Genomic DNA, 26817 nt, shown 5'->3' with positions numbered 1-26817 from the left:
AGGTGGATGGACACTTGTTGATTATTGTTTTTGATTGAGCAACACAAAACAACTGTAAGACACAGAAGAGGAAGACTGAAGTCTGATGTCAATTGACAGAAGCAAGAATAAATAAATATCAATTGGTTGTTGATTTGTTCACGGAATGAATAAATAAAGGAATGATCTAGTTGATTGTGAATTGTAAACTAACGACGACGGGGTTAATGTTTCCCTCAAGGGAGCAAGAGTATAAAAAAGAAAGAGAAAAAGAGGCTAAATCGAGTGAGAATATTTCCCTCTGTCTATTCATTTGAAAAAAAATGAAGAGAGGGAAGAAAGAGAGTAAAGGAAAGGAAGAGAAAAGGAAGAGAAGAAGATGAAAAAAATATGAAAAGTTATACGAAACAAGTTTTCCTTAGCTACGAAATTATTGAAGATATCATTATTTGAATATAAAAATGTATGAAAAGCAATAAAAAAATGAATTTGGTCTATGATTTATTCCTTATTAGAGTTAACCAGGTAGATGATGATTGTTGGTAAATATGGCAGCGATAATTATAATGACCTTCAACATTGAATAAAAAGGAAGATTGGAAAGGGGCGAGTGGCCTTAAAAGCGACGCAACAAGTAACAAGTTTGATTCGGTCGAGATCAGGTTTACGCATAAGAGTCGTCGACCTTTTCTTCATTTTTTGCTTTGCTACCTTTTTTTTCATCGTTTCTTGTTCTTACCTTTCCACCAGTCCGGTTAACTTTATCTCCTTTTTTGTTTCTCGTCAATCCAGTCATGGTGTTTCAATAAAAAAAACGTCATGGTCCAAAGATTGTACCCCATGTGAAGGACAAGAGATATTAAAGACAAAGAGAATGATGTAAAATGGTCAAACTTTGAAAAGGGAATGAGAAATAGCGAAATAAAGTTGACAGTTAACACTTGATTCATCAGTCAGCTAAATAAACAGCAAACGAACAAAAAAATGTACAAAACAATAGATTTGGTGAAAGCAAATTATGCTTTATTCCTTGCAAAATATGGAGAGGGAAAACTCTGAGTGGCTCATAATTACCACCCCTCAAAATACGATACCAAAGCTAGTCGGTTCCACTTTTGGGTTACATAAATACCAAAAGTTAACCAGGATTATACAAACTCAATTTCATTGGTCTATTACAATGACTAAGGTTAAACAGTTTCATTTTTATTATAATCTTCATTATCCTTTAAAATCGTTGTCAATTTGACTCCAATGGTCATAGGAATTCATTTCACAGAATTACATGTTTTCTTGATTTCAGGTTTACACTCAAAAAATTCAACTAGTTAAGGTTTCTATTGAGTGCACAGAGATTTTAGGTGTTGGTGTAAAATGTAATTAAATTTATGAAAAGCAAAATTGAAGGAAAGTGAAAAACATTACGAATAAGGTTTTTTTTCTTGCCTTTGTTTCAGCCGAGGTTTTTTGTCTCCATTTTGTTTCTCTTTTCTCATTATTTTTTTTTACATCTGAATTATGGTGTACATTTGAGTTTAATTTTTTTGAGGTTAATATAGTTTAGTGAACATAAAAAACTGGCCTTTTCTGGTATTTCGTTTATCCTGTTTCTACCTTTTACCTCATCTATAACTTCAAACAAAAAGTCTATGTTTGTATTGAGCCTTTATGGTTTTGTGTATTATTTGTCTTCCATTACTGCTGCTGTTTCTCCTGTTACCTTTCTTTTTTTCCAACCGTGTGCTTATTTTCAAATAATAATTTTACTCATGAAGTGTATTGAGTTTACTTTCCCTTTCTAATTATTGTTGTTCACCATTGCATCATCATCAACAATCAACATCAGAAGCATTTACCAGTGAAAATCATCCACTTGTTACTCCTCTTTTTTTTCTTTATGTTTTCCATCTCTTTCTCTTCTTTCGCCATTACTCTTTTTTTTTATTTCAACTCTCATCTCCAGTTTCTCTCGCTCGATCTTCAATGTTATTGACCTTAGATTCTGTCGATTATATATCTCGGAGCTTCACTGGATCCAACAAGAATGGCAAAAGAGGGCGAACAAGGAGGGTGGGTTAAAAAGGAAAGAGAAGAAAGATGAACAAGACTGAGGATAGGAGGAGAGAATCGCTTCAGGTTCATACACATTTTCACGGTCGCTACGAAAGGGAAGACAAGAGAGAGAAAGAAAGATAAAAGCAGCTTTATCTTTCCCTTCTCTTCTCTACCCATTTTTATCATCCTCATTTGATGACCAATTCGCAATTTATTTCCCAAATCAACATTGCGCCTCGCCTACGCCCCTCTTTCTTTGTGTTTTAAGAGAAGAGAGACTTTTCATGTTTGCCAGGCCCACTTATCGTTTTTAGAACTTGTTGCAAGTCTTACTCTTCCATATCTTCTCTTTATTATCATCTTGATTTCAATTCTCTTACTTTTTTCTCTTCTCTCTCTCTCTTACAGTCTTTCCCTGGCTTTTCGGCTTCTTCCATTTCATCGATTTACCATCTCACTCCTGGTAACAGGTTGGGCAAAGTTAACCAGGTATTTAACTAACAGAAAGAAAGAAGATGACGATGATGATGCAGAGTGAGAGGAAATACAGGTTTTTGCTTACGGGCGATGACCAGTACGACGGCGACGTAATCTTTGGACGTTGTTCACATTAGCATTGGATGTAAGGTTCATTGTAACTTCAGATATTGAAAAGTAGCCTGACTTTAATCAATTAGTTTAAACGACCTTCAACGATCAGCATAAGTTAAATCTCACCATTCCTCAGACTTAGTGGGGAGTGTGTGCGAGAAGAGAAGAAAGAAGGGAGAGAAAGAGAAGACGATAAAGAAAATAATGGAAGAGGATAAAGATTCAATTTAAGTGGATAAAACTTGAGAGGGAAAAATTTGCAGTTCTATGATGATCTTGATTTGTATTGAGTTGCCTTCGAGTGATAGATTTTTATCTTTTTTTTTTCGTTCAATTTTACTTTTCTTTTTTGGATCTAAAATTTCTCATCATTTTCACTAATTCGTTCATTTATATCCATGTTATTCCAGGAAAATTCCAACACCAAGAGGATTGGCAAACAAAGAAATCTCAAGTAGTAAAGTGAAAAGCTAAATCAAGCCGAAGATGCTGTCAAAAAAAGGGTTTGGGTCCAAAACAGCCAAAGTCAAAACAGCCAATCTCAAAACAGCAAGTCCAAAACGGCCAAAGTCAGAACAGCCAAATACAAAGCTGCTTAAATCAAATAAACTATTTAAATGATCAGATTTAGCAGGGGTAACAAAATGTACTTTTGTTTTTTACCACTGACTTTTGCTTCAATTTTGAATAAGTTTGATTTAATCAATTGACTCAATAATTTTAAGGACACAAGAGCATCGATAAAGGTGCATGTAGACCATTTTTTGACTCGATCGGAGTTAATTAACTATAATTAATTAGCTTATCAATATCCATAGAAAGGTTTTTTGTGGACTTTTTTGCAATTTGAATTTATATGATTTAAGCAGCTTTGTATTTGGCTGTTCTGACTTTGGCCATTTTGGACTTGGCTGTTTTGAGCTTGGCTGTTTTGACTTGGCTGTTTTGGGCCTTTACCAAAAAAAGATGTACATAGGAAGAGATTGACCTCGTGCTTTTTGCTATCATGATATGCTATGATGATCATGTCACCTGAGCAACATTAAGCAGCAAAATTTCTTTCAAATTAATTGGCTCTTACCTGAACCAATCCAATCTAACGCTAAATCTTGCTTATAACAAAAAGAGACTTTGCTAATCTTGATATATCTCGACCTTTTTCATTATTAATAGCATATCTTCAAGAAAATAATGAATGCTAACTTCTGTCACTTGCTTTCTATTAGCTTTTCTTTCTCTCTCCGCTTTTTTAACGCTTACAATCAGGTAAACCCTGAGTTTTAGGTCTTTGCGCTTAATTGTGAAACGTTAAGAGAAAAAAAAGGAACGAAAAATAAGCCAACTTAAAAAGAAAAGGAAAAGTCTCAAGAAATAAGAGAAGGTAAAAACAAGTTTTCTTCGACAAGGACCTTTGTGTGACCCTTTGTCTGGGCTCAGCCTAACTGATTCCCTTAAACAATCAACCAAGCGAAGATTTCTTGTTAAATCATTGTTTAAAGGCAATGCAGTTTCTTGACAATCGTTGTTTCCTCGCTTCAAAGATTGAATATTAAACAGATAAAACAATCTGCTCGTCACACTCAAACCCTGTTCAACTGCTCATCTGGATTTCACGTCCTTAGAAACTTTTCGGTTTCATCTTTCTTCTTACCATTTCACCTTAAAATTAACTGACTTTTTCTTTTCTCTATCACTTCTTACAGCCTTCATTATCGTGGATATAAGTCAATGGTACCCTTAATTACTTGTTAAGCTGCATTTTCAAAGTTGACATGATCGAAGCAGCAACACAATTGGATGTAAACTAAAACCAATTGACATTTGATTATTTTTCGGGCTTATTAATCACTGTTTTGGAGCTACAAATTATTTGTATTTAGATTATTTGTTTTGCAAATATCTGATACTTTTATTTGGAAATCAATCAAAACGCAGTGCAAATGACTCTTGTTTCTTGGAAGTGTTCATTTGGTTGCACTCGTTCCTCGAATCCGACAAAAGCTCTAATCTATCAAGGATTGAAACAAAATAATCATCAATCAATACTAATAACTTGTTTATTTGGCCATTTGATGTACAACTATATCCATCACCTAAACATTTGCACATCACCATCAATTTGGATCCCAATTCAGGCTCAATTGGTAATGAAAATTGTCATTGTTGGTGAAGCTTGGACAGCTAATTCAGTTTAATTGAAACAAGAGATTTTAATTGAAAGTTATGGCGATATTTCACTTGGAAATTGGTTTAATTTAAATTTCGATGTATTTTGTGCTTTACTTTCTTCTGCAAAGTAGATCACAATTAATGTTACATTCATTTTAAGCTGCCAATTGAATTTAATCATTTATATTTCATACTCAACATTGCACAAATATTGAGGCTCAATACAAAAGATGAAAAGAAACAAAACAACAACAAGATCAACAAATAATCAATTGATTACAACTTCCTGCCTTTTTCATCAAAAGTAAAGTGCAAAAGAAATTAAATTTTCATCAAAATCAGTCTTAATTTTGGGCCGATGATCACCCATTAACCATGCCATCTTTATCCCCATCATAATCATCGTCATCGCCATCATAATTATCTTCATCAATCATTTAATAAGCTGATAAAACATCTCCAAATAATTGTTAAATATTGGTTTGCAATATTTTGCTTTCTCTTCCTCCTCTCCACATCAAAATAGATTGTTTAACAATTTAAACAATTTAAATGCAAAGATGGTTGGTGAAATTCATATTCAATTGCTCTACTAGATGCAGTCTAATCATATTTCACAAAATTGATCAAACAACTTTCACTACAGCTGACCAAAAATCACCAATAAACTAACCATTAGCATTTGGAAAAAAACAAAATTTTGGATAAATTAAGTAACAATTGATTCCAACATTCTGATCAAATAACACTTTTAACTTTTCAACACAATCAAGTGAACCTTTTATTGGCTTAATTGTTCTTAAACTTTCCGATAACTGTCTTCGCTATTTAAAAGACTAACAGATTGTTAGTTTGAATAGAGGAAAACATTTTAAACCAATTCTTGATTAGGTAAATAAAGATGTATAACATTAAATTGTTTAACATAAAAAACCCAAAATAGTCTTTTAATAAGTATTAAAATTCAACAAATTTAATAATTATATGACTGTTTCTCAATCTCCATTAAATTATCATCTCAATTGAAAAATTAAGCTTTGTGTAAAGTGAAAAGTAAAAGTTTAAGCATTAATAGACTCTGAATTATGTAAATAGTGGTTCATTACAGAATTGGAAAGTTTAATTGTTGTTAAAGGAGTAAAAAGAATACAAAAAAGAGCTTTTATATTTTAATTTAACCAATTTGAACGTATGAATTTATCACTAAATTGTTAGAAGAGTGTCAACATTCAATAAAAGAAACTGCGTATGAAAAGGTTTACTTCCAAATCAATCCATTTCCATTCCAATTATAACTTAAGATTTGACCGGTAATTCAAAGATTTAACTTAAACTATCAAAGCTAAATACTTTAATTGCGATGTAACACTTAAACACTAAATAGCAGCTGAAAAAACGATTTGGGTTATTTTGAGCAAAGAGCTTTGAGCAAAAACCTTTTGCGCTAAGACATTTAAGAGCAAAACTGATTAGAGCAAACACAATTTTAAACTCTGGTTTAGTTTTCGTCATAATCGAGATCAAATTTGAAACTTTCACCGGCTTTTGTTCAATTATGGAAGCAGATTTTTCATCAAACTCAATTAAAAATGTAAATTTCGATGAAAAATCAGAAAATGTACAGCCGATCACTTCGATTTTCAGTTAGATCGACTGCTTTCTGTGGCCGTAAAAGTCAGAGCTTAAACTTATCATTCGTCGATAAAAATTGTTGGTATACACCAATGTTTTAACACTTTTTTCAGTTTATCGACAGTTCTATTGATTTTGACCATTCATTAGATGTTATTATCGATTACAAAAATAATATGATATATTTTTTGTAGGATCTTGAATGATCTAAAAATTTAAGAATGATTTCTGAAAATTATCAACAATTTTTGAGCAAAATTTGCTCAAATCTTCTTAGCGCAAACGGATTTTGCTCAAATCTTTTTGCTCAATTTGACTAACACCGAAAAAACCATTACCAAAGATGTTATAAAACTTAATATTATCAATAAGCCAAAGAGAGGAAGACGATTAAAACATTGGACATTAACGGATTAAAAATGGCCAAATGGATACAAATTGCTTGAAAAAGATTTATATCCTTGGTTAAGTTAATCACATTTCATCTTATTTATTCAGAAGAGTAAAGAACAGTAGCAATTTCGATCAAGATTACAATTAAAAACACTGTAAATAAGCAAATGTAAAATTAAATGTTATCAGATGATAAAACCAGAGACTTAGTTGTTGAAAAACTTAAAAGATGTCACTGTGAAAAATCGAGATCATTTTATTTTAAAAATTTAACAATTGGTAAAGTAAATTGATTAGTGAATTTAATTTGGATTCATCATTTAAGACTTTTATTAGAGCTCCTGATATTGGATTGCCGCTTGAGTCCACCGTTTCGCCGAAAACTCCTTTACTTAAATTGATCGGTAAGGGCTTTCCCTTGACTTTATGATTTGTTTTTGTTAGAGTTACATTGACTACTGAAGTCCATCCTTCACTGACATCGACTGAAACACTTTTACTTTCATACCTGAAAGATAAACATTAAATTACAGTTAATTAATAGCATTCCTAGAAAATTAATATACGAATAGACTTACCCCTCAGTCGATACTGTAACAGTATAATGTCCTGGTGTTAGCAACCTCCAATAATCACCATCTTTAGCTGATTTTACATCATTGTTAATGTCCTCAATATGAATTGTAGCTTTTGGAATTGGTTTTGCACTATCTGAGTCAATAACGAAACCTTTTATTCCTCTAAGTACTTCTTCCATAAAGGCGATCAAGGCAACTCGATTATCGTCTCAATAGCGAGGAAGATCAGAGGCGTAAGGAAATTTCAGACAGAATTTGAATTTAAGCCTAATTCTAATTTAATCTCAAAACAATTGGTGGTGATACAAAATATACCAACTAGCTCCGTTAGTGACACCATTCTCGAAAAATTCAAGCGCAGGACCACATTGTCCTTTGCAAGGGTGGCCATCAGACATGGTTTTGTGTTTATACGAATAAAGCAATGCAAGGTGTTTAAAAACATCATATCAGGACTTTTACTGTAAACATGGTCAATTAGCTACTAAGTAGCCACCGTGGAGGCTGGCTGATAAAACAAAAGGGATAACTTTGAATCCAATGCAAAACAGCTTCAGTTTCAGGTTGGTAATGCACTTTCACCAAAGGCTTGAACTGATCAGGAAAATTTTTCATGGCATTTTCACGTCCTTGTAAAGGTTCACAGTCCCCTTCAATCGATCTTTCGTAACCATCAGGATTGAGAGATGGTAAAATGTGTATACGTATATTGTCAACAAGATTTTTGATTTTAGGATCTTTTTCATAGTTTTCCAATAGCTTTTGTATCAATGGAAGCATGAGTTCTTTTCCAACAGCTTCATTACCATGAATATTAGCAATGTATTTAAATTCAGGTTCACCTGGTTCATGGACTCCAGGATTGTCGGTGATTTCAAGAACCCAAAGTTAGCTTCCTTCTACACTTTTACCAATACTGTAAAGACGTGTTAAAGTTGTAAATACTCCTTTTATCATCTAAATAATCATTGCAAAAATTTAACAATTGGTAAATTAAATTGATTAGTGACTCTAATTTGAATGAGTGCTGTTTTTAGTTGATAATTTAGATATTCTCATTGTGAAATCAACTAATAAAAGGCTGCCACCAAGTCGGGTCAATAATGAAACATTGAAATTGTAATTGCTGAGCAAAATATTAATGATAATATTGAAGTATCGATCTAAAAATAAATGTGAATGTTACATTTGAGGCTCTCTTTTGTTTGATTGTAATTTAGATTCGCAATCTATTTGATTTCTCCATCATTAATTGAGTCACATAATTTGTTGATCTTACACTTATATTATACATAATTTGGTTGCTTCTATTGAATCTCTTCTAATCTTGTTTCATAACAATAATTTACTCAATTGATGTATTTAATTTACACACCAAATGTGTTCAACTGTCATCAATTACCGCGCTAGTGTATATCATCAATAAGCAAATTAAATATCATTACCATTGTTATAATAATAACAACTTGAGATGAACTTAATTGACAATTTTTGCCTGTTAACAATATAATTCAATGTAAAGAGGCAAAGATCAACGTCAAACTGTTATTGATGGTTAACTTCCGTTACACACTGATTTTTAGGTCAGTGAATTGAATTGAAAGTAACTTCAAAATAATCAACATAATCTTGTCAATTCAGATGTGCAACAAAATTAACTGTTGATTAATAAGAAAAAAAATTGATTAATATGTTAAGTATAAGAATGTGTCAGATTAAGGATTAAATTTTGATGTATTAAGACACATTAACAGTCCATTGTATTCATATGAATTTGTCCATTCAGTTGAAAATATTGATCCGTTCAACAGTTGAATCATTTAATCATCAAGTTAATTTGTTAAACCAGTGGTCATTGGATCCATGTTTCAATGATAAATCCAATGTAACAGTCACTTTGCTTGTCCATTAATCAATTGGAACTCCTTCAATGGCAAGGTTAATGTTTCATCCTTGGTCAACTTTAATGCTCTTCATTGGCCACAATTAGATTATCTCCGATGATCGCTGTCCCAGTTGTCATCTAATTGAACAAACAATTGAACATTATAATACTGGTCAAAATTGAATTTATAAACAACAGTTAATCAATGGGTTCTACTGTTAACTGATTAACATAATCGGTTTATTCAATAATAAACATCAATAAATAAATCAATATATGAATAAAAAACGTTAATGAATGAGCGGAAGTTTTCAATTAATATAATCATTTGAAAAACATCATCATAACCAATACAACAGTAACATTCAGTAAAATAAATTACTGTTGCCCCTTTGATTGTTAAATAAAATATAATAGATTCACTGATTATTGTGACTTTTCCAACTTTCAATTTTTTTATTGAATCGTGGTTTGCCAATTCAATTAATACAATTTAAAGTGGTTAAAGACTGTTACTTGTAGGTGAACAATCTCAATGCTGTAACAACATGGCTCATTGAATTTACAGTTTTGAGTGTTTTTTTTTCATCACATTACCATTGAAATGGTCAGTCTTGTTAGGCCAAAAGGTGAGCTGAGAGAGTGAAGGAAAAATCATCTTATTTTTAAACCTGGTCAAGCGATGGAAAGTGGATGAAGATGATGGTGAAGAGGAGGGTTGTGGGAGGTTGAGAGTCTAAAGAAATATGTTATTGTGCAAGATAAGACTCATCACGAAATTAATGTTTCATTTCATCGCACGATTAACTTGATTATGTCCAATATACAACTATTTTCTTCCTCTTCCTCATCTGTCCATTTCGCCATTTCTCTTTTTGTTCCTTTTGTCTCTTCCCTCCAACTCTTCATCATCACCTTCACCACCTTAATCAGCGTCCTTTTCACCGGTATTCAGCGTATTAAAAAAATCCTTTCTCTTTCATTTCCATATTCATTAACATTGTCTTTCCATATTTTTGGTTTACTTGGTAAGCTCACGATCTATGGCCACTCAACTTTTAACTTTATGTTCACATTTAGCACCTTCATTAGCATTAACAATCAGCATGTTAATGGTCACAATTTAACCTGTTAAGTAAATCAAATGAAAATGACATTAAATTTAATAAATGTTAATGATTAAAGTTAAATTTACTAACCTTTAATCTCAACCTTTGCGTTGACTTTTATAGAGCCAATGGGTTAAGCTGAGCTTAATCAGGGACCATTTCCTCCATCATCGAACTTGATTGTGTATCAATAGACTAATCATTTATTACCTGGTTAATTAATATCATCTCTTGGTTAATGATTACCATAAAATTAAAGACAAAATGAGAGGATTATTAAAACGGCGGATGAAAAAGAGATTTAAAATCGTGTCCTTATTAACCATTCATCAAAGCATCAAAAAACAAAAGAAAAAACAAACTCATGTTGATTTTATAATAAGAAGGGTTTTAAGGTAAAAGGTATAATATGAGATGATAATAATGGTGAAAAGTAAAGCCTTTACTCAGCAATTGATGAACACAAATAATAGCTTTATTGGGAAATGAAGATGTTTTAGCTGGTCAGGTTGAAAAATAGGCTGAATTCATTTATTAAAATTATCCTTTTTAAAGGCAGGCTGTTGAGTGTTAAGAAGGCGGTCAAATTGAATTCGTTGAATGAAAAATGAAAGGATTCAAAGGTTGTCAAAGTTAGCCTTTAACACTTTAATTTTTTTCCTTTTCTTCTTCCTTATCCACTTTCCCCTCTATTATTTGGTCAGTGGCTAACAACTTGATTTTTAACAAGGTTGTATTTAACAATTCAAACATCTTCAGGGAGCTTTGATATAAAAAGATTGATCAATTGGTCACTTCCATCATAACGGTTCGATCCTTCAAAGGTGTTTGTTTGTTTGCTGTTGTAACATTTTAAGGATTTATGTTTGTATCTGTAACTCGGTTCAACAATTTCATATGATCAACAATTATCTATAAGTTATAACAATATTTGGATAAAAATCATTTTTTTGTGTCTCACCATTTTAACCCTTCATTAATATCATCATGAGTCTTACAAGTCGAGCTCAAACATTGAGCTTATTTTTTGTGTCTTTAATTGTACTCCAATTATGTTTAGTTACTTTCTATGGACTCGAGGTTGATGCTGGTAAGAAGAAGAAGCTCAAGAAACTTGCTGCTCTCTTGCTTCTTCTCAAATCAACCAAAAAACCCAAATTCGGAATATTACCAATACCTTTACCCATTCCAATTCCGTAAGTTTTAACCAAAGTTAACAATTAACTTATTTTCCAATCTTTTAATTTCCCCATCAACCATTGATTTATTATTTCCATCCACAATTATCCTTTAGTTTTCATGATTAACCAAAAAATGATCGTAATAGATGTAGTTTTAAATCTAAAGTTGTTGAGCAGACAATAACTGTAAACTAATGTTGATACAAAACAATAACATATAAGAAGCCTGACCAGATTTAGCTAACCTTAAATTCAGCTTTCATTTTCATCTTGATCTTAATCGATTTTTAATAGTAAATCCTGTTAATTGAGATTTGAATGGAGAAATGTTGGTTTTAGACTTAAATCCACCTAAATACTTGAAAACATTATGTAAGTATTAAATCCTATTCGCTTTGTTTTCTGTTTACAGTCTTGTTATTGACCTGATGAAAAAGGGTGGAAAAGGTGGAATGATGGGTGGCATGATGTCCTCCATGATGGGTATGATGGGTAAAGGTGGTGGAGGCCAAATGGGTGGCGGTATGAGCATGAAAGGTGGAATGGGTGGAATGTCCTCTGGAATGGGTTCCGGTGGTGGATGGGGTGGTAACAGCATGGACATGATGAACATGATGAGCATGATGGACTCTTACGGTGGCTCAGATATGATGAGCATGATGGACGATGATAGTTGGGGTGGTATGAGTGGTATGAGTGGCATGGGAGGTTCATCTTATGGAGGTAACTCTGGTGGTGGCGGTGGCGGTTATGGTAATAACGCTGGAGGATCAGGAGCTGGTGGCGGCTATGGCAATAATGGAGGAGGATCAGGAGCCGGTGGTGGCTGGGGTAACTCAATGGGCGGAGGAATGGGCTCAGGTTTGTTTCACTTTAATCATTCATCTAAAACATCCAACACTGAATAATTAACTCTGCTTTTATTTTCATTTCAATCTTAGGTGGTTATGGCGGTGGTAAAGATTAGATAATATTTTTAATTTGCTAATGGCGCTGGTTCGTCAATTATTTTTTTGTTGTTGCTTTTCTCGTTACTCACTTGATGCTGCCAGTCAAATGTACAAAATAATGTCAATTAATTTGATCATCTTTCATCCCTAACAATCATCTTCATCCTTCTGCCTTTACGTGTCTCTATTTTGTTTTGTAAAATTTGCTCTTAATATTGTCTTTCTGTTAATATCAATGTTTGTATCTTCCTCCACCAAATATTGTTACTTATTGTATAATCTACCTTTGATCAGTGTTAAAATTAACTACAAATTTATTTTCTGTCAACTAAACAATTTATTAAACAATCAAAGTATCTTTTTTTCATTAATCACAATTACAATCTATTCAAAACAACGTTTACGATCATCTCAACTGAAGATTCAAGGGATAAGACTAACAATTGTAAGCCACAGTTGGATTAAGTTGTATAAAATTGCAATTTGTTTAGCAACAACACTTGAATTGCAAACACTAATCATGTAAATATAACCCAAATGTAGTCGAAAGATTATTCAGACTTTATCGCAAAATGATTTACCACATGTTACAGCCTTTATCATGTACGATCACTGAGTATAATAACAGTATTACAATGATAGTTGATAATTACCTTGTGAGGAGAGTCTTGAAATGCTTTTGTTTTTGTCATTATATTATGATTGAATTGGCCTTTTAAAATTGTTTCAATCAACATGGAATTAGATGAATTTTTTGATGTCCATGTTGATGTTCAAACTTGTTCAAGTCCATCAACCGGTGCAACAGATTCGGAAAGTAATAATTCAATAATCTCAACCCAATCAACTGAAAATTGTGAGTCAATAATACAAGCTTTGTTTCCCAGTGAAGATACAATCAAAAATTACTTGTCCCTCGACCAGGATAACAATAGTGACGACTCTAATAAACAATCTATCAATTCATCAAATACCACGAATTCGGATAAATATAGACTTCTCAATGAAATTAACCATCAATTTGAACCAATGCAGTTGGAGTATGACTATCTCAGCTCTCAGAGCCTGTTATCTACCAGCGTTTATCCCGATCAGACCAGCGATGATTTTCATAGTGATTTCAATCTCGTCCCTTTAGATGCCATTGACTATGGGAATTCTTTGGATTTATACGGATGTCACCATGATGGCCAATGGTTACAAGGTACAGAAAGCAACCCACAATCCACCTACAATGAGCTGATGAAAATAAAGGGAAACACTTTGCTCCTCGCCAGAATGGGGTACAAGTTTGCAGTAACACTCAATACTGACAATGATAAAGTGAAGGAACTTTGGAATCCAAAAGTGGGACAGAAAATATTATCTGCTTTTTATTCACCATTGGGTTTGAAGGGAAATTATTTGTCTACTCAAGTATCGTTGGATCAATTTGAATCTTTCATTTTAACCCAATCGATTAATGCTTTTGAAGACAGGACAATTGAACCTTCTAATTTTAAAATGAAAGCCGTGTTAGCCCCTTCACCAGCACAATTTGTATCAACTTGCAAGAGAATCAAAAGCTTCAAAAAACTGTCCAATATCGATAAAATTGCACTCTTATCCAACACAATGTTTGAATTTGTTTCTTGGAAAGCCGTTTTTTATTACAATAGATCGATTGATGGTTGGATGGTGAGTTTAGCTATTTGTTTGTCTTTTGATCAACTGTTTGGTTCTCTGGACTGTTGAATCAAGAATATACATTAATATGTATCATTAATTGTTTGTGTTAATTTTTAAAGAACCACGAGACTGGGTCAATATATGAAAGACGTGATTGTTTCATTTGGAGTCGGGCATTTCATGATGCTACCGTTCAAGCAATTGAAAAATTACCAGATAAATGGAGAGAAAATATAAACATTGATGTTTTAATTAGTCTCATCATTATTTTCAATCCTGATCAACCTGGACTCAAATATGAAGAAGTAGTTAGGTTAGTATGATGACAAGAAACGATTTAATCTGAATCAATATTTTTCATTCACAGGCAGGAACAATATTTGTACATTTATTTACTTCAGCGCTATTTGGAGTCAGTTTGTGAATCGCCTTGTGATGTTTCTGAAAATCTGTACAGATTGATGGTTGCTGCTGAAAGATGCAAGGGATTGGGTAACATTTTAAGCAAAGTAATTGAACAGTTCGAAATAGGAAGTACCAGGCTTTTACATAACTGGATCGTCAGCAGAATCAATAGTTAACACGACTTTAATAGATCTGAAAGGTGCACAAGCAATGGATACAACTGCAAAGGTTATTTGAGCATTTTCACTCACAACTTGCAGGCAAAACAAAAGCTACTGAATTTAATTTGAAAGCTCAAGCAATTAAATAATTGCTACTTGAAAATCACATGTAAATTCATTATGATTAGAGAGCATATTAATATGTAGTTGTACAGAGATCGCATTCATCACTTAATCACAATGAGCTTTCAAATTAATCTTAATAATCGGTTGTTACTAAAAAGACATAAAAACGCAATTGTCACACTTATGCACAAATTGGCACAAAAATTGGCAATAACTTATTATTAAAACTTATTATTGGTCCATTAAAATTGTTTGTTAACATCTTTGGTGCCGCTGAAACAACCTTTACTCGTTAAGGGCAAGAATAAGAAATTTGCGAGGTCAATACCGAATGCGAGGTCAATACCGAAGTTTTGAGCGAATTGATTGACCTGAAAGGGCCGATAAAGAAAGAGATTGTGCATGTTTCGAGATTGAGTGCAAGTATGGCTCATTCCCGGAATAAGAAAAATTGTGCAAATGATGAATCTGATTAATTATTAGGTTTAAATTAATTGCAAAAACTCAATTCATTTTTGTAATTGTAAATATTATACATTTTGATAAGCGCCGTCTACTGTACTCGAGTACCCGGTTAAAGCAATTTTCACAGTCGCCATCTATGGTTTTTTAACTAACTTTAAAAAATCTACATTTCGTAAAGCAATTTGTTATTGTTTGTTGAGTTACTTTGTCCCAAGATTCGCCGATCCATTGGATAGTTTCCTTCAATGTTATTGTTTTAATTATATTACATTTACTTGACATGGTTAATTTACCCGTGATTTCACTGATAATATCATAATATCCTTCAGTATTTTAATTTGTGCTCATAGATGGAGACTGAGAAAGAAGGGTTGCTTTAACCGGGTACTCGACAGTACGTTTATCATTGAGTAACGACTTTGTATGACTAGCGTCCTAATTAATTCAAAAGGTTTGGCAAAAATTTTATTAAAAACGAAATATCTAATTCAATCTCGAATGAATATGCTAGTGGAGTAAATTTATGAAGGTTCATTGAGATTCATGAGAGCGAGATTCATCGAGTATAAAGCGATATATCGAAATATTTTGTTATATTCTGGCTGAACATGGAGATAGCGTATAATTCATAGCCGGCAATTGTATCGGTTAGCGGAAAGTTATATTGGTTTTGTAAAACCACAAAACTGCATAATCTCACAAGTTTGTCCTATTGATAAATTATGTGTATTGACAATTCCAAAGAACAGTTTATTTATTTAATCAAGCTTCATAGTCATGTTAATTCATTTAGAGGCATTTTTCAAGAAAAAACTTCAAATTCATTCCATGTATTTTATGGACCTTTAGTACTCACCAAATCAGCCAGAAAAATCAGAAAAATTGGGCTTTATAGTCTTATAGATTTGTTAGTTAAACGATAAGTCCTATCGTTTAAGGTTTAATGATGATAGAATGGTCAGGTCACGATCAAATTAATTTACAGCTCGATTGTGTTCCTAGTCAAATACATATTTCTGTAATAATTAACAATAATAGTTTGAACTTATCCAGCCAAGGTATAAAGATCAAGGTTAAATAAAGTAAACCTGATGTTTTTAGAGGTAAATAACTTAAGGCAAAATTTTAAAGGTACAATTAGGTGTACCATAAATGAAACAAGTGAAACGTAACAGGCTACATGTTGAAGTAAACATAATGAGTGAACATTACCAGGCAATTTAATTCAGTCTGTTTCGCTTTTTTTTATGATTTTTGCAAAGCTGGTATTTCAATATTAGGTTGTTTGGCTGTTGAAAAGTCTCGTTATTTTTCAACTCAATGGTTCAATTTGTACAGGATTAGTCTGAATGAACAATAATCATGTAAAGAGACTTATGGGGGTTGGAACAAGGTTGACAATAGTGGAGAAGGTTGTCGACTTCTGTAGGGGAGACTGAATGATTAATGTCCATAATGTACACCGAGTGGGGCAGATGCTAATCAACCAGTTGTTAAATAAATCTCGAGTTTACGCCATTGATGAAGCAACCAACTGCATATGATTAGGCGATCATAAGGATTGCTTTAAGAGATTTCAGATAACATGTAAATCAGATAGACGATCTGACTCCTACTTGGTTCACTTGGTTTGCACTGGGAAACTCTTGACTATCCTGATAAGATTTCGATGGTCGACACATTAAAATATCTTTTTAATTACTTAAATATCAGGAGACAGCTGTACCATAAAAATATGTCCTCCATCCATCCAGATCAAGTTAATTAATCGCCGAGAAAATGTTGAGAATAAATCATTAGGCAATCAGAGTTTCGTCAAGTTTCTGGTTTCGATTTTAGTTTCCATCATAAAACCGGTAAGATTGATATGATTGAGAAAAGCTTTCATCCTTGGATTCAATGACGAGCATGATAAAACGATTGTACTTTGATGATAAGTCTTTAATCCAAGTTGACGGTCCTGCTTTTATCAAATATTACATTCTCAGTGGCTTTAGACAATTTTTCCGATTTTGCTTCTTTTGCTGCAACATTTTAGCCTGACTGGTAGAGTATATGATTGATCAGCTTTCAATTTGTTTCTTGTATAAATTTTTTGCGCTGTTTCTCACAGCCATACACCATTAAAAACCACTGAAGCTTCTAATCAACTTATAATTCCTCGTCTGGAAATCCAGCAACTTGTCGTAATATCCTTATACGTAATCCTGGCTGAAAACAAGTGACCTGATCCATACAGTTCATTATTATCTGTCGTAAATCAATCGATTAGTCAAATTAAGAGTGAAATTTGTCCAAAAAAAATTAATAACAGATGGTAAACTTACATGTTTTGTCCTGATGGTAAAAATGTCTACCATTTTTGGTGACTGAAATAAGACGTTTTAGTTCAACTTGAATAATTTGTAACACGCTTCCATCAGATTTTAAGTTTATTGTTAATAAAATAATTGAAACTGTTAATTGATAATTAATGTATTGTTAATGCAATACAAAAAACTCGAGATTTTTTACTTCATTATTTCTCGATTTCGACATCATGATTATTTCCTATCGATAGATCTCTCTAGATATGTTGATGTATCGAGTAAAAATATCGATAACCAGTGAGAGTCATGTGTGACTGACTCTGATAATATCAAGTTGAACATCGAAAAACCATTAAAAGTTGTCGAAGTCGGTCCATTTGTTTGACCATTTTTGTTTACTGGACACCAAAATGATAACCTTACTATAGATTGTCTGGTTTTGAGACATTTTTCAACAGTAAAAATGAGTTTTCAAATTCTTAGAGCTGTAAATGTATTTGGTAAAAAAAACATCTACTCAACGTTTTTTCAGATTTTCAGATGAAAAAAATGGATAACGTTGATGTAAATCGTTTCCCAGATTCATTTTATCATGTTCATTATCTTCTAGTCGTATTTGAATGTATAATATTAACAAGCCAATGATGAGGGTTTTCAAGTGGTTCGGAAGACAAAAGAAGTTAAACTAAAAGCAATGGGAAGGAAGAAGAAAAGGTCGTCGACATTTTTCTGGTTAAGTTAACCTAAACTCGACCCAATCTGGTTTGCCTTTTGTTCTCTCCCTCAAACGAAAGTTCAATGTTAATTTGCTAATTTATTCATCATTGTTAGTGAATAGTGAATTTGAAAACTAAATGACGAGTCAATTGTACTAGATATTTCAACATAAAGGCAACATTTCAACAAAAGCTTAATTCACATGAACGCAATTTTGACACAAACTTACCGAGTACCAACATTTATTTCATCAAAGCTTACGCCGAGAGATCTCACAACGAGAGATCTCACAAAAAAACCTGATTTTGAGAAGAGAGAGGAACGTTTACATTTGCTTTATCTTCTCGGTTCGAGAGGAAAGAGAAATAGAAAGAGAAGATATTTCTCTTTCTCACTTGTTAAACAAGAGCTCACTCTCTAAGTCTCTAACACACAAAATACTTTCGTCATTTTTCAAAGAGGGAGTTGTTCAACTGTTTGAGTTTCGTGTCTTTGAAGTTGCAAAAAAACGCGGACAAACTGAAAATTCTTGCTGTAAATCTTTTGTTTTCAAATTGTGTTTGGTTTACATACATTTCTATCGAAACCCATTTGGACCTTAATTTTAACCGATTTTGAACTTTCGTAATCGAAACCAGAAATACAACTGTTTGTGCCTTTAATTATCTATTTCAATTGAATTTAGTGAAATTCCTTTAGTTATAACTATCCACCTCTTCTTTCTTTAGACCTTGGACCAATCGCACGCTGCATTCTTGTATTCCTCTTTCTTTCCTTTTTTTTCATTTTCCCTCTTCTGGCTACAATGCCTTTTTTCACATTTCTTCATAACAACGAAAACACATGTGGTTGCCCATCAAAGTTTATTAATTTAATTTGTGCCTAAATACCGTTTTCCTCGTTGTCTACAACTTCATTTTATCACTATTTACTTGGCTACACCTTGTAATAATACAAACGACTATCTTGCCAATACATACCATTAATCTATTGGACGATCATTTTGATATACTGAAGCCTCATTATAGCTTAGGCTTGTGACAATATCACCAGTGTGCACTTATTATCAACTGTTGTTATCAACTATACCACTTTAATTTGTTTTGACAGGCTGTGATTGTTAATTTAAAATAAATCTAAATGCCGACTATGACAAATAAAGGACCAGAAATGGTTATGAAAAATTTTAAGACAGAAGAAGATGATCGTTGTCGATCATTAGTTTGTGACCCAAGTGGAATTATTGTTGCCGAAATGGTTTATCGATGTATGATTTGCTTTTACATAACCGATACAATGGTTGAGGCTAAACAGCATTATACATCAAAACATATGGATGACGATGATGACAAAGGTATAGACAGGAATAGAGAATCATTCCTGGAATCTGAGGACATGAATAATTCAGGTGGACTAAACTATATTCATAACCACAATCACATTCTCAACCATAATAATCATAGCAATGGTAACAATAATATCATCAACATAAACAGACAACATCATCTAAATTCATTGGTACCACAGTTGAATGGGCCTTATTATAAAAATTATTCTGGAGATGAAGGCCTTTCACCAGACGATGGGGATAACTATGACCCTTATTCCCCATTGGTAACAATGACCGAAGGTTTAGAAACAACCAACGGAGAGACTTCACCCAATGGTGTTGGTGGCAAGAGTGGTTATGTCAATTGTGCTGTATGTGGTGTAACACGTTTTTATTCGTGTGTACAACGACGTTATGGCCAGTTAACATGTGTAACCTGTTACAGATATTTCAGGACATTCATGGTAAAACCCAAGAAATACTCTTGTCCAACATTGGGTGAATGTCTACTCAATGTACGAACCCGATGTCGAGCTTGCTGGATTAAAGCTTGCATAGACGTTTTCTCAGTAGACTCTAGAAGGGCAAATCTTATTGAAGATTATCTACCCTGTCGAGCTAAACCAGGTTCTAAAGGAAATACTTTACAAGGATCACAAGCACTAACAGCTGAAGCATTAGCAGATCTCAATTTAGGATCAGCATCAACAGGACCTTCACCTGAGGGATCAGCAGGATCCAGTAGTGGAGAAATACCAACACTTTCAATCGCATACAACACAAATGGAGATGGTTCATTAGATCTATCTAAATCTCTCCTTAATAAAAATGGTACAGGTCGTGCAAAAAACGAAAAGCCAGCGGCTAAAGTAAAGATTACTCCTGGTAAAAAAGTTTGGTCCTGTGGTAAATGTGCAACCTGTATGGCCGAAGATTGTGGTAAATGCATTTATTGTCTGGATAGACCTAAATTCGGGGGACCATTCATCAAGAAGCAAAGGTGTATTAAGCGTCGTTGTTTAAATAAAGTAAAAAATAAGGCTGCAAATGGTAACTCTGCCTAAAAAGCAAACCAATTTTTCTCTTAGAGTCAAGAAATTTTTTTGCTGATACAATGATGTTGTGTAAATATTACATTATCATCAATATTTATATTACTTTATCTCAGGCCTTAATATTTTTGGACTTGATGCAATGGAGATTAATCCTCCAAAACTTAAATATATTTTTTTATATATATACATATATTTCCATTAACTACGCCTTACTAGCAATGCAGCTATAGAAACCGTGTCTTAATATGAACTTGTGTAAAAGTATATTTAAAGACATATTTTGTAATATTGGTAAAAACCACTTTGTACTATAAAATCAAATAATTTGATAAATCCACCGACCCAACTTGTCATGTAATATTTTTCCAATTCGCCTGGTCTCGTGAAAAAGATTCAAGCAACAAGATTGTAACTCCGATACGACTCACAGTCGATAAAAAAAACCTGATGAGGGATTTTTTAAATTATTATGTTTTCAATTGTTGCGCATTTTATCAATTATCTATGCATCAAACAATCAAAGTGGACCAATCCAAACTCTGTGAATAAATTAATTTCAACTTACTCTTTCGAACTCTTTGAAACATTTCTTAGAATTGTGTGACGAAGCAAACCACCTGAACTTATCGACATTCACTTGAAAACAAGAGCATCATATTCATCAAAAGCATCGCCATCACCATCACCATGATCATTAACATTAACAAATCTCACCAATAACACTGAAAATTCGCTCAGTCCCCACCAATTTTCAGCTTTGTTCAACCAATGATAACAACCATTCACATTTTTGCCTTATTCCGAGTTGAACTTATCTCTCTAATGTAAAACCATTTTTGCATTTACCTATTTCTTTGTATTTTATATTATGACTCCTGAACAACAATAAATTGTCCCGTTGATATAAATTGTTTCCTCACAAATTTTGTCCATTGAAATGAGTTGCAATCACTATGTTTAGCTTACCTAATATTTTACCTTTCATTAGCTGTTGATGCCAATGACTCGATAAACCTGTAAAAATCATGTGATTCATGATTAGTTATTTTGAGTAAAAAGAAGGGATGAAAAGAAGATGGAAAGATATTCAGGAATATCCATTTGAAAAGGGAAAAAAGAGAAGGAATTCGAATAGGTTGTGATAATTTATCAATTGAAACGTAATTGAACTCTCCTGAACTTTATCTAAAGATATAAGACAACATCAACATTTTCTCATGAGTTTGATGCTAACGACGAGCAATTGATATTATCCAATGTTTCCAATCAACATAATCACATGAAACGAATTGAAATTTTCACCTTTACAAATGAATCGGGTGTAAATATTTTTCCTTTTCTTCCTCTCAAAATCATAATCAACATACAGTCTAATAATAATATTATTATTATGAACCATATCATTTACAATTTACCTTCAACTTCTCATATCGATGTTAATTTCTTGAGAGTTAACATAAAATCATAATCCATAATACTCAAGAGTGAAAAGCAATTTACAAACAGTTTTTAATCAATCAACTTGCCAGTAGAGAGAAACATAAAGAGAGCAAAACGTAGCCATTAAATCAACTGTAAATGGTATAAAATAGATCTACCTTGACTTTGATTTTCAACTTTTATAGAAGTTGAACATTTGCAAATTTTGAAGCTTTTTTTGGTAAACATTTCCCTTCATTTCTGACCATTCTTCCGTGATTCTTCATGATTAGACTAACAAACGGTTAGCCTATCAACTTGAGAAATCATGGTGTTCATGATTATGATATAATGAATGCAAAACCGATTATCGAGTCAAATTTTTGTTTTACTAAAAAATATTCCTTCTTTCACTATGGAAGTGAATGCAGTTTGAAATAAACATTTTAACAAATATTAAACACTAACATATTAAAGAATTGATTGCTCATGTTGAATCATTAATTTACTTGGTTATTAACCAGTAAATCATTACTTTTTCAATAGTATCTCAATAAATATCCGGGTAATAACAGGTGAAAGAGTTTATCCTTTTCGTCTCAGCACCTTGAATCATCTTGCATCTTCGTCTTCAATGTTGTTTTAATTTCGATTTTTTTTCCTTGATTCCTTCCACCACCAGATTTGTGATTAAAAATCAAATATTGATTGATTTACCTTGAAGAAATGACGAATTATAAATCAACATCGACACCAAGTAGACAATAGTACAAAAAATTGTAAACAATTTTCACAAAAAGCTTTTCAAAAATGGCATTCTGGAATGTGAAATTTGATTACGATTTTTCAACAGTCATTTGTTATTGATTAGATTGATAGAGTGAAAGTTGATCATTTTGTTTCGTGTTGAATACAATTCTGTTTTAGATGTCATCCAATTGTTACTTGTTACAGCCAAATGATATAAAAAAAGGAAGGGCTCAGGAATTGGTTGACTGTTGACTTTCCGATTCAATCATTTAGGATGTTGAACTGGTAAATACAAGAATCTTTTATCGCCCTTTTTGCACTTTTCCTCATTTCGTCTTCATTGCCAGTCTTCATCTCAGTCTTGATCTTCATTTTTCTCTCTTTGGTCCCTGCCCTTAGAGCGGGTTTTTATCCTCATGATATTTACTTTTATTTTACTGATAAACGCCTTTTTACTGATCGTCCGGGAAACTGGTAAATTTGTCCTGCTATCCATTATATTGAAGGACGTTTCCGGTGTAACCTAGCGACCTGATGGAGTGTAATATAAATGTAATGTTACTTATGATGATTGGTGTTTACTGTTGTTGCTGGGGTGACCCTTTAAACTTGAGAAAGCTTCCTGGGAGTAATCAGTTCTTTTTTTTCATCTTTCAGCTTCTTTTCCATTTTTTCATTGAACAATGGCTCGACACATCTTATTTGACTGATTAAAGAGAAAGATGGAAAAAAGAAAGAAATGGTTATGATGATGAGAACAGGATAGAATGATGATAAACAGCTCTGGAGAAGTTGAAATTAAATTTAAGTATCGATTTGGATGTTAAAGTGAACAAACGGGGTGAAGAGTTGCACAGAATACATTAATAATAATTAATGGATAATAAACCGTTTCAAGTCCACGAAAAGTCAACCAATTTGAAATCTGCAAGACTCAAAGAAATCCTCTTAAAGATGAAAGATGAGCTTAGAGAAGGGACCAAAAATTACGATTTCCCAAATTTGAATAAGGAGCTCTTTGTGTCCATAGATTGATTCCTTGTTAGTGTTTCATAAATTAGCTGAAAGTTTGGAGAGGAAGAGAAAGAAATGAATATAAATTAATATTGCCATCAATTTCATCAATTATTGAAATTTGTGAACATTTTGACAAAGTCTTTTTTGTTGCGTTCATAAAAACAGGACTTAGTAACAGGCCCAGGTTCAAATTGTGAACAGCTTATTCAAATAAATCTTGTAAAATTGTTCAACAGTTTGCAGTCATGTTTTAGATGAAATTTGGAAACATCGAGGAGGACAAAGATAGTCATCAAAGTCTCGGGTAAATGATTAGCTTCAGTCAGTTCGTGGTGAAGAGGCTTTTTTTTATTGTTGATGGTAGCTGCTTTCCCCGTTTTCCTTTCTTTACGTTTTTCTTCATGCTTCAACATTATCACTTGAATCCTCTTTACATTCTTGTCAGAAGAAAAAAAAAGAACCAAAGAAAGAAATAGAAAAAGCTTATTCCATTGTTATGTAAGGTGGATTTTTTAACAAAATGTTGTTAAACCAGTTTCAATCAAAGCAAAGGTTGATTACATTGCCAGTCTGAGTCTCATCACTACGATTCTTTATCTTTTCAGGTATAATGGTTTATGTACTTCTTTTTCATCATCACTTTCTTCTTCTTTTTCCGATGGAAGACCTTTTTTTTCCTTTCAGGGTTCTCCTTTTCAACTCCTTTCTTTGCTCTTTCTGGTTCTTCCCAAGTGATGAGAAGATTTCAGGCGAATCTCTCTCTCTCTGCAAAAAGGGCAACAAAATCACAGTGAACTTGTCACCGTACATTAATCTGACCAGGACACGCACAATCAGAACATAATGATGAGAAAAGTTTATATTGTCGGTTGAAAGAGAAAGGAAGATCATCTGGAAAAGTTCAATTTGGTTCCATTAAAATACATTTTCTTGAAAGAGATGCGATATTTCCAATTCCATAGCAGCAGTAGCAAAAAATGACTCGCGTGACTTGATTATCCATTTAGTGAATCAATTTTTTTATCAGATGGAAATAGCTTTGTGCGATTTTCTCTCATTCAAATTGATCCGATGCTGATTTTCTTGCAAAAGATTGGCTTTACTTGAAGCACCAAGAAATGAGATTACTCATGATCCAGTCTTATTATCATGAAAGTTTAATTATTTATGCTTCCTTCTTAGAAGAGAAATGACCATTTGTTTGAAATAAATTCCATTGTATGATATAAATATATTCAGATACTTTATCGGTCCATCTTTTGGAGAGGTGAATCTTTTGGGCCTGCTATGCTTTCTTGGAGATTGGTAAGGTTATCTGTCTTTGATTCACACAAATTTATCACCAGAATTTATGGGATTTACTAGTTGAACAACTTGTTTCATCTCAATTCAGATGAAAAAGAAACGGAGAGAAGTAGAAAAGAAAATAATCTTCTTTCACAATATTTTACATCTTTTTGCTTCTTTTCCATCTCTCATTCTGGATTCACTGTCAGCTTCCAACTTCCTTTCTGCTTTCAAGAGCCAATCGTCATCTAGTTTCGGGAAACCCCTGCTAACTCTATGAATACAGGTTATGCAAAATCGTTTTACCGGTCATCGACCATTCAATTCGCCAACATGATACCAAACTTATCTTTTACCAGGCAACCTCATCTTAAGCTTCTTTTGCTTCTTTTCTTTCTCTTCTTGAGAAGCTTTCTTCTTGTCTTCTTATCCATTTCTTTCCGTTCGATCAAAAATGAGGCTCCCTCTTCAAATGCCCTTTCCAAAACAAGCTTCTCAGGGTCACAAGTTGCCTTTTTCATCTCCGCCAATTTGACTGTTCATCTCGTTACAAACAGGTTGACACATGATGGTTATATCGGAATTATAGGAGAAGAGTAGTTAAACCATGATGAAGTTGAACATCAAATTTAGAGTCAATATTTATCACAGAGTTGAATCATGTGAGGGGTTTACTGACTCTTCATCTGTTTACCATCAACGGTGATTTGTTGAGCCTTTCATTGGGAATCATTGGGTCTTCTATTGAATTATCATTTTTTACACAGTAACACTTAACCAGCATCTAAATAAATTCATCTGTCGAAAAAAAGAGTCAAAAAAAGCGAAATTAATTACATTTGCTCGTAATCATTAAACCAGACGGCTTGTTGTATACTAAAAAATTAGTCTTGTACCCTATTTTGTCATTTTTTTAAGTGTTTCACTTCTTTGAATAGAGAGAAATACTCACGATTTATTGTTTATCCAATAACAGCTCTAAAAGTAAACTTGAATTAAATCATGACGAAAAATTGAGATTGTTGACCTAATCCAAAAGCAGTGATCTGCTAAATTAATTCACACCGAGGCTTTGCTTCTTTAGGATATTGATATCACTTGGATGTTTACTAGCTTGAAACAGAAATTTAACCCATCTTTTGTCACATTTTCAAGTTCAAATTTCCATTTGACTGAACAATCTTGATGAAAAGTGAAGGTAAACTTGGAAGAAGTCATGTTTTGTCTAACAGCATTATCCTAATGATAAGTTGCTTATAGTGATACATACCTTTTACCTGAAAATATTGAATTACATCTTTAAAATCTGTAACACAAAGCATTTGATCAGATAATCAATCACAGTCGTAGACTTACTTACAAAGCCATGGTAAATATGATTAAACTATTGGTATATTGGTTGAGATAATTGCAGAGCAACTATTCATGCATAGATCAGCGCTATCAACAAGTAAATAACAGGCGTTATCAACAGATTAACCGACGAGAGAAGAAAATCTAAAAAAGCAAATAACCGAATTTATTCAAATAAAGACGTTTTTTTTGGTTTGATTGCCATCCTAATAATAAAATTGACAAACTTACTG

The 26817-nt window shown here is 32.9% G+C and overlaps 3 protein-coding genes, 4 long non-coding RNA genes and 1 pseudogene across 15 annotated transcripts; 4 read left to right on the top strand and 4 right to left on the bottom strand.

Annotated features, from left to right (window-relative positions):
• The first annotated feature begins 1386 nt into the window (after nucleotides 1–1386).
• On the top strand, nucleotides 1387–5782 carry LOC107365930 (uncharacterized). Of its 7 annotated transcripts, none has more exons than XR_016200213.1 (5): nucleotides 1387–2049; nucleotides 2443–2523; nucleotides 3036–3128; nucleotides 3592–4006; nucleotides 4329–5782. It is a non-coding gene; the product is annotated as an uncharacterized LOC107365930 (long non-coding RNA). The 7 variants fall into 7 exon arrangements; XR_016200212.1 differs by having other exon boundaries at nucleotides 1414–2049; nucleotides 3036–3079; nucleotides 3852–4006; XR_016200215.1 differs by having other exon boundaries at nucleotides 1749–2115.
• Nucleotides 5783–6992: 1210 nt separating this feature from the next.
• Nucleotides 6993–8490, bottom strand: LOC149093143 (carboxypeptidase D-like; annotated as a pseudogene). The gene is made up of 4 exons (XR_016199597.1): nucleotides 7883–8490; nucleotides 7713–7770; nucleotides 7398–7605; nucleotides 6993–7327 (listed from the first exon to the last, which is right to left on the bottom strand). The product of XR_016199597.1 is annotated as a carboxypeptidase D-like (transcript).
• Nucleotides 8491–9481: 991 nt separating this feature from the next.
• LOC107365712 (uncharacterized) lies at nucleotides 9482–11037 on the bottom strand. Its single transcript, XR_003082909.2, has 2 exons — nucleotides 10482–11037; nucleotides 9482–10410 (listed from the first exon to the last, which is right to left on the bottom strand). It is a non-coding gene; the product is annotated as an uncharacterized LOC107365712 (long non-coding RNA).
• Nucleotides 10953–12893, top strand: LOC107365951 (uncharacterized). Its single transcript, XM_015933531.3, has 3 exons — nucleotides 10953–11587; nucleotides 11985–12433; nucleotides 12514–12893. The coding sequence occupies exons 1-3, from the start codon at nucleotides 11379–11381 to the stop codon at nucleotides 12537–12539; spliced, it is 684 nt and encodes a 227-aa protein (XP_015789017.2). The 5' UTR covers nucleotides 10953–11378; the 3' UTR covers nucleotides 12540–12893.
• A 246-nt stretch (nucleotides 12894–13139) lies between these two features.
• LOC149093142 (uncharacterized) lies at nucleotides 13140–15143 on the top strand. The gene is made up of 3 exons (XM_015933530.3): nucleotides 13140–14199; nucleotides 14310–14503; nucleotides 14558–15143. Exons 1-3 carry the CDS (start codon nucleotides 13258–13260, stop codon nucleotides 14769–14771), a joined length of 1350 nt encoding a protein of 449 aa, XP_015789016.2. The 5' UTR covers nucleotides 13140–13257; the 3' UTR covers nucleotides 14772–15143.
• Nucleotides 15144–16244: 1101 nt separating this feature from the next.
• Nucleotides 16245–18315, bottom strand: LOC149093141 (uncharacterized). The gene is made up of 2 exons (XR_016199524.1): nucleotides 17675–18315; nucleotides 16245–17597 (listed from the first exon to the last, which is right to left on the bottom strand). It is a non-coding gene; the product is annotated as an uncharacterized LOC149093141 (long non-coding RNA).
• Nucleotides 18316–18442: 127 nt separating this feature from the next.
• LOC149093140 (uncharacterized) lies at nucleotides 18443–21323 on the top strand. The gene has a single exon (XM_089268681.1). The coding sequence runs from the start codon at nucleotides 19514–19516 to the stop codon at nucleotides 20765–20767; it is 1254 nt and encodes a 417-aa protein (XP_089124807.1). The 5' UTR covers nucleotides 18443–19513; the 3' UTR covers nucleotides 20768–21323.
• A 1221-nt stretch (nucleotides 21324–22544) lies between these two features.
• On the bottom strand, nucleotides 22545–26782 carry LOC149093139 (uncharacterized). Of its 2 annotated transcripts, none has more exons than XR_016199522.1 (3): nucleotides 26184–26782; nucleotides 24506–26029; nucleotides 22545–24381 (listed from the first exon to the last, which is right to left on the bottom strand). It is a non-coding gene; the product is annotated as an uncharacterized LOC149093139 (long non-coding RNA). The 2 variants fall into 2 exon arrangements; XR_016199523.1 differs by having other exon boundaries at nucleotides 22545–23988; nucleotides 24071–26029; nucleotides 26184–26781.
• Between the last annotated feature and the right edge of the window lie 35 nt (nucleotides 26783–26817).

Source organism: Tetranychus urticae, chromosome 3 (genome assembly GCF_039701765.1).
Source record: "Tetranychus urticae isolate SD_2017Ah chromosome 3, NJAU_TeUrti_SD_1.0, whole genome shotgun sequence".
In the NCBI taxonomy this organism is placed as follows: domain Eukaryota; kingdom Metazoa; phylum Arthropoda; class Arachnida; order Trombidiformes; family Tetranychidae; genus Tetranychus; species Tetranychus urticae.
Note: the sequence above shows the minus strand (reverse complement) of the source record. Positions and strands in the feature narration are given on the sequence as shown.

Coding starts and splice junctions, on each gene's coding strand:
- LOC107365951 (XM_015933531.3), top strand. CDS start 11,379: ATGAGTCTTACAAGTCGAGCTCAAACATTGAGCTTATTTTTTGTGTCT. Junction 11,588..11,984: donor CCTTTACCCATTCCAATTCC/GTAAGTTTTAAC, acceptor TTCTGTTTACAG/TCTTGTTATTGACCTGATGA. Junction 12,434..12,513: donor GGGCGGAGGAATGGGCTCAG/GTTTGTTTCACT, acceptor TTTCAATCTTAG/GTGGTTATGGCGGTGGTAAA.
- LOC149093142 (XM_015933530.3), top strand. CDS start 13,258: ATGGAATTAGATGAATTTTTTGATGTCCATGTTGATGTTCAAACTTGT. Junction 14,200..14,309: donor GATCGATTGATGGTTGGATG/GTGAGTTTAGCT, acceptor TAATTTTTAAAG/AACCACGAGACTGGGTCAAT. Junction 14,504..14,557: donor AAATATGAAGAAGTAGTTAG/GTTAGTATGATG, acceptor TTTCATTCACAG/GCAGGAACAATATTTGTACA.
- LOC149093140 (XM_089268681.1), top strand. CDS start 19,514: ATGCCGACTATGACAAATAAAGGACCAGAAATGGTTATGAAAAATTTT.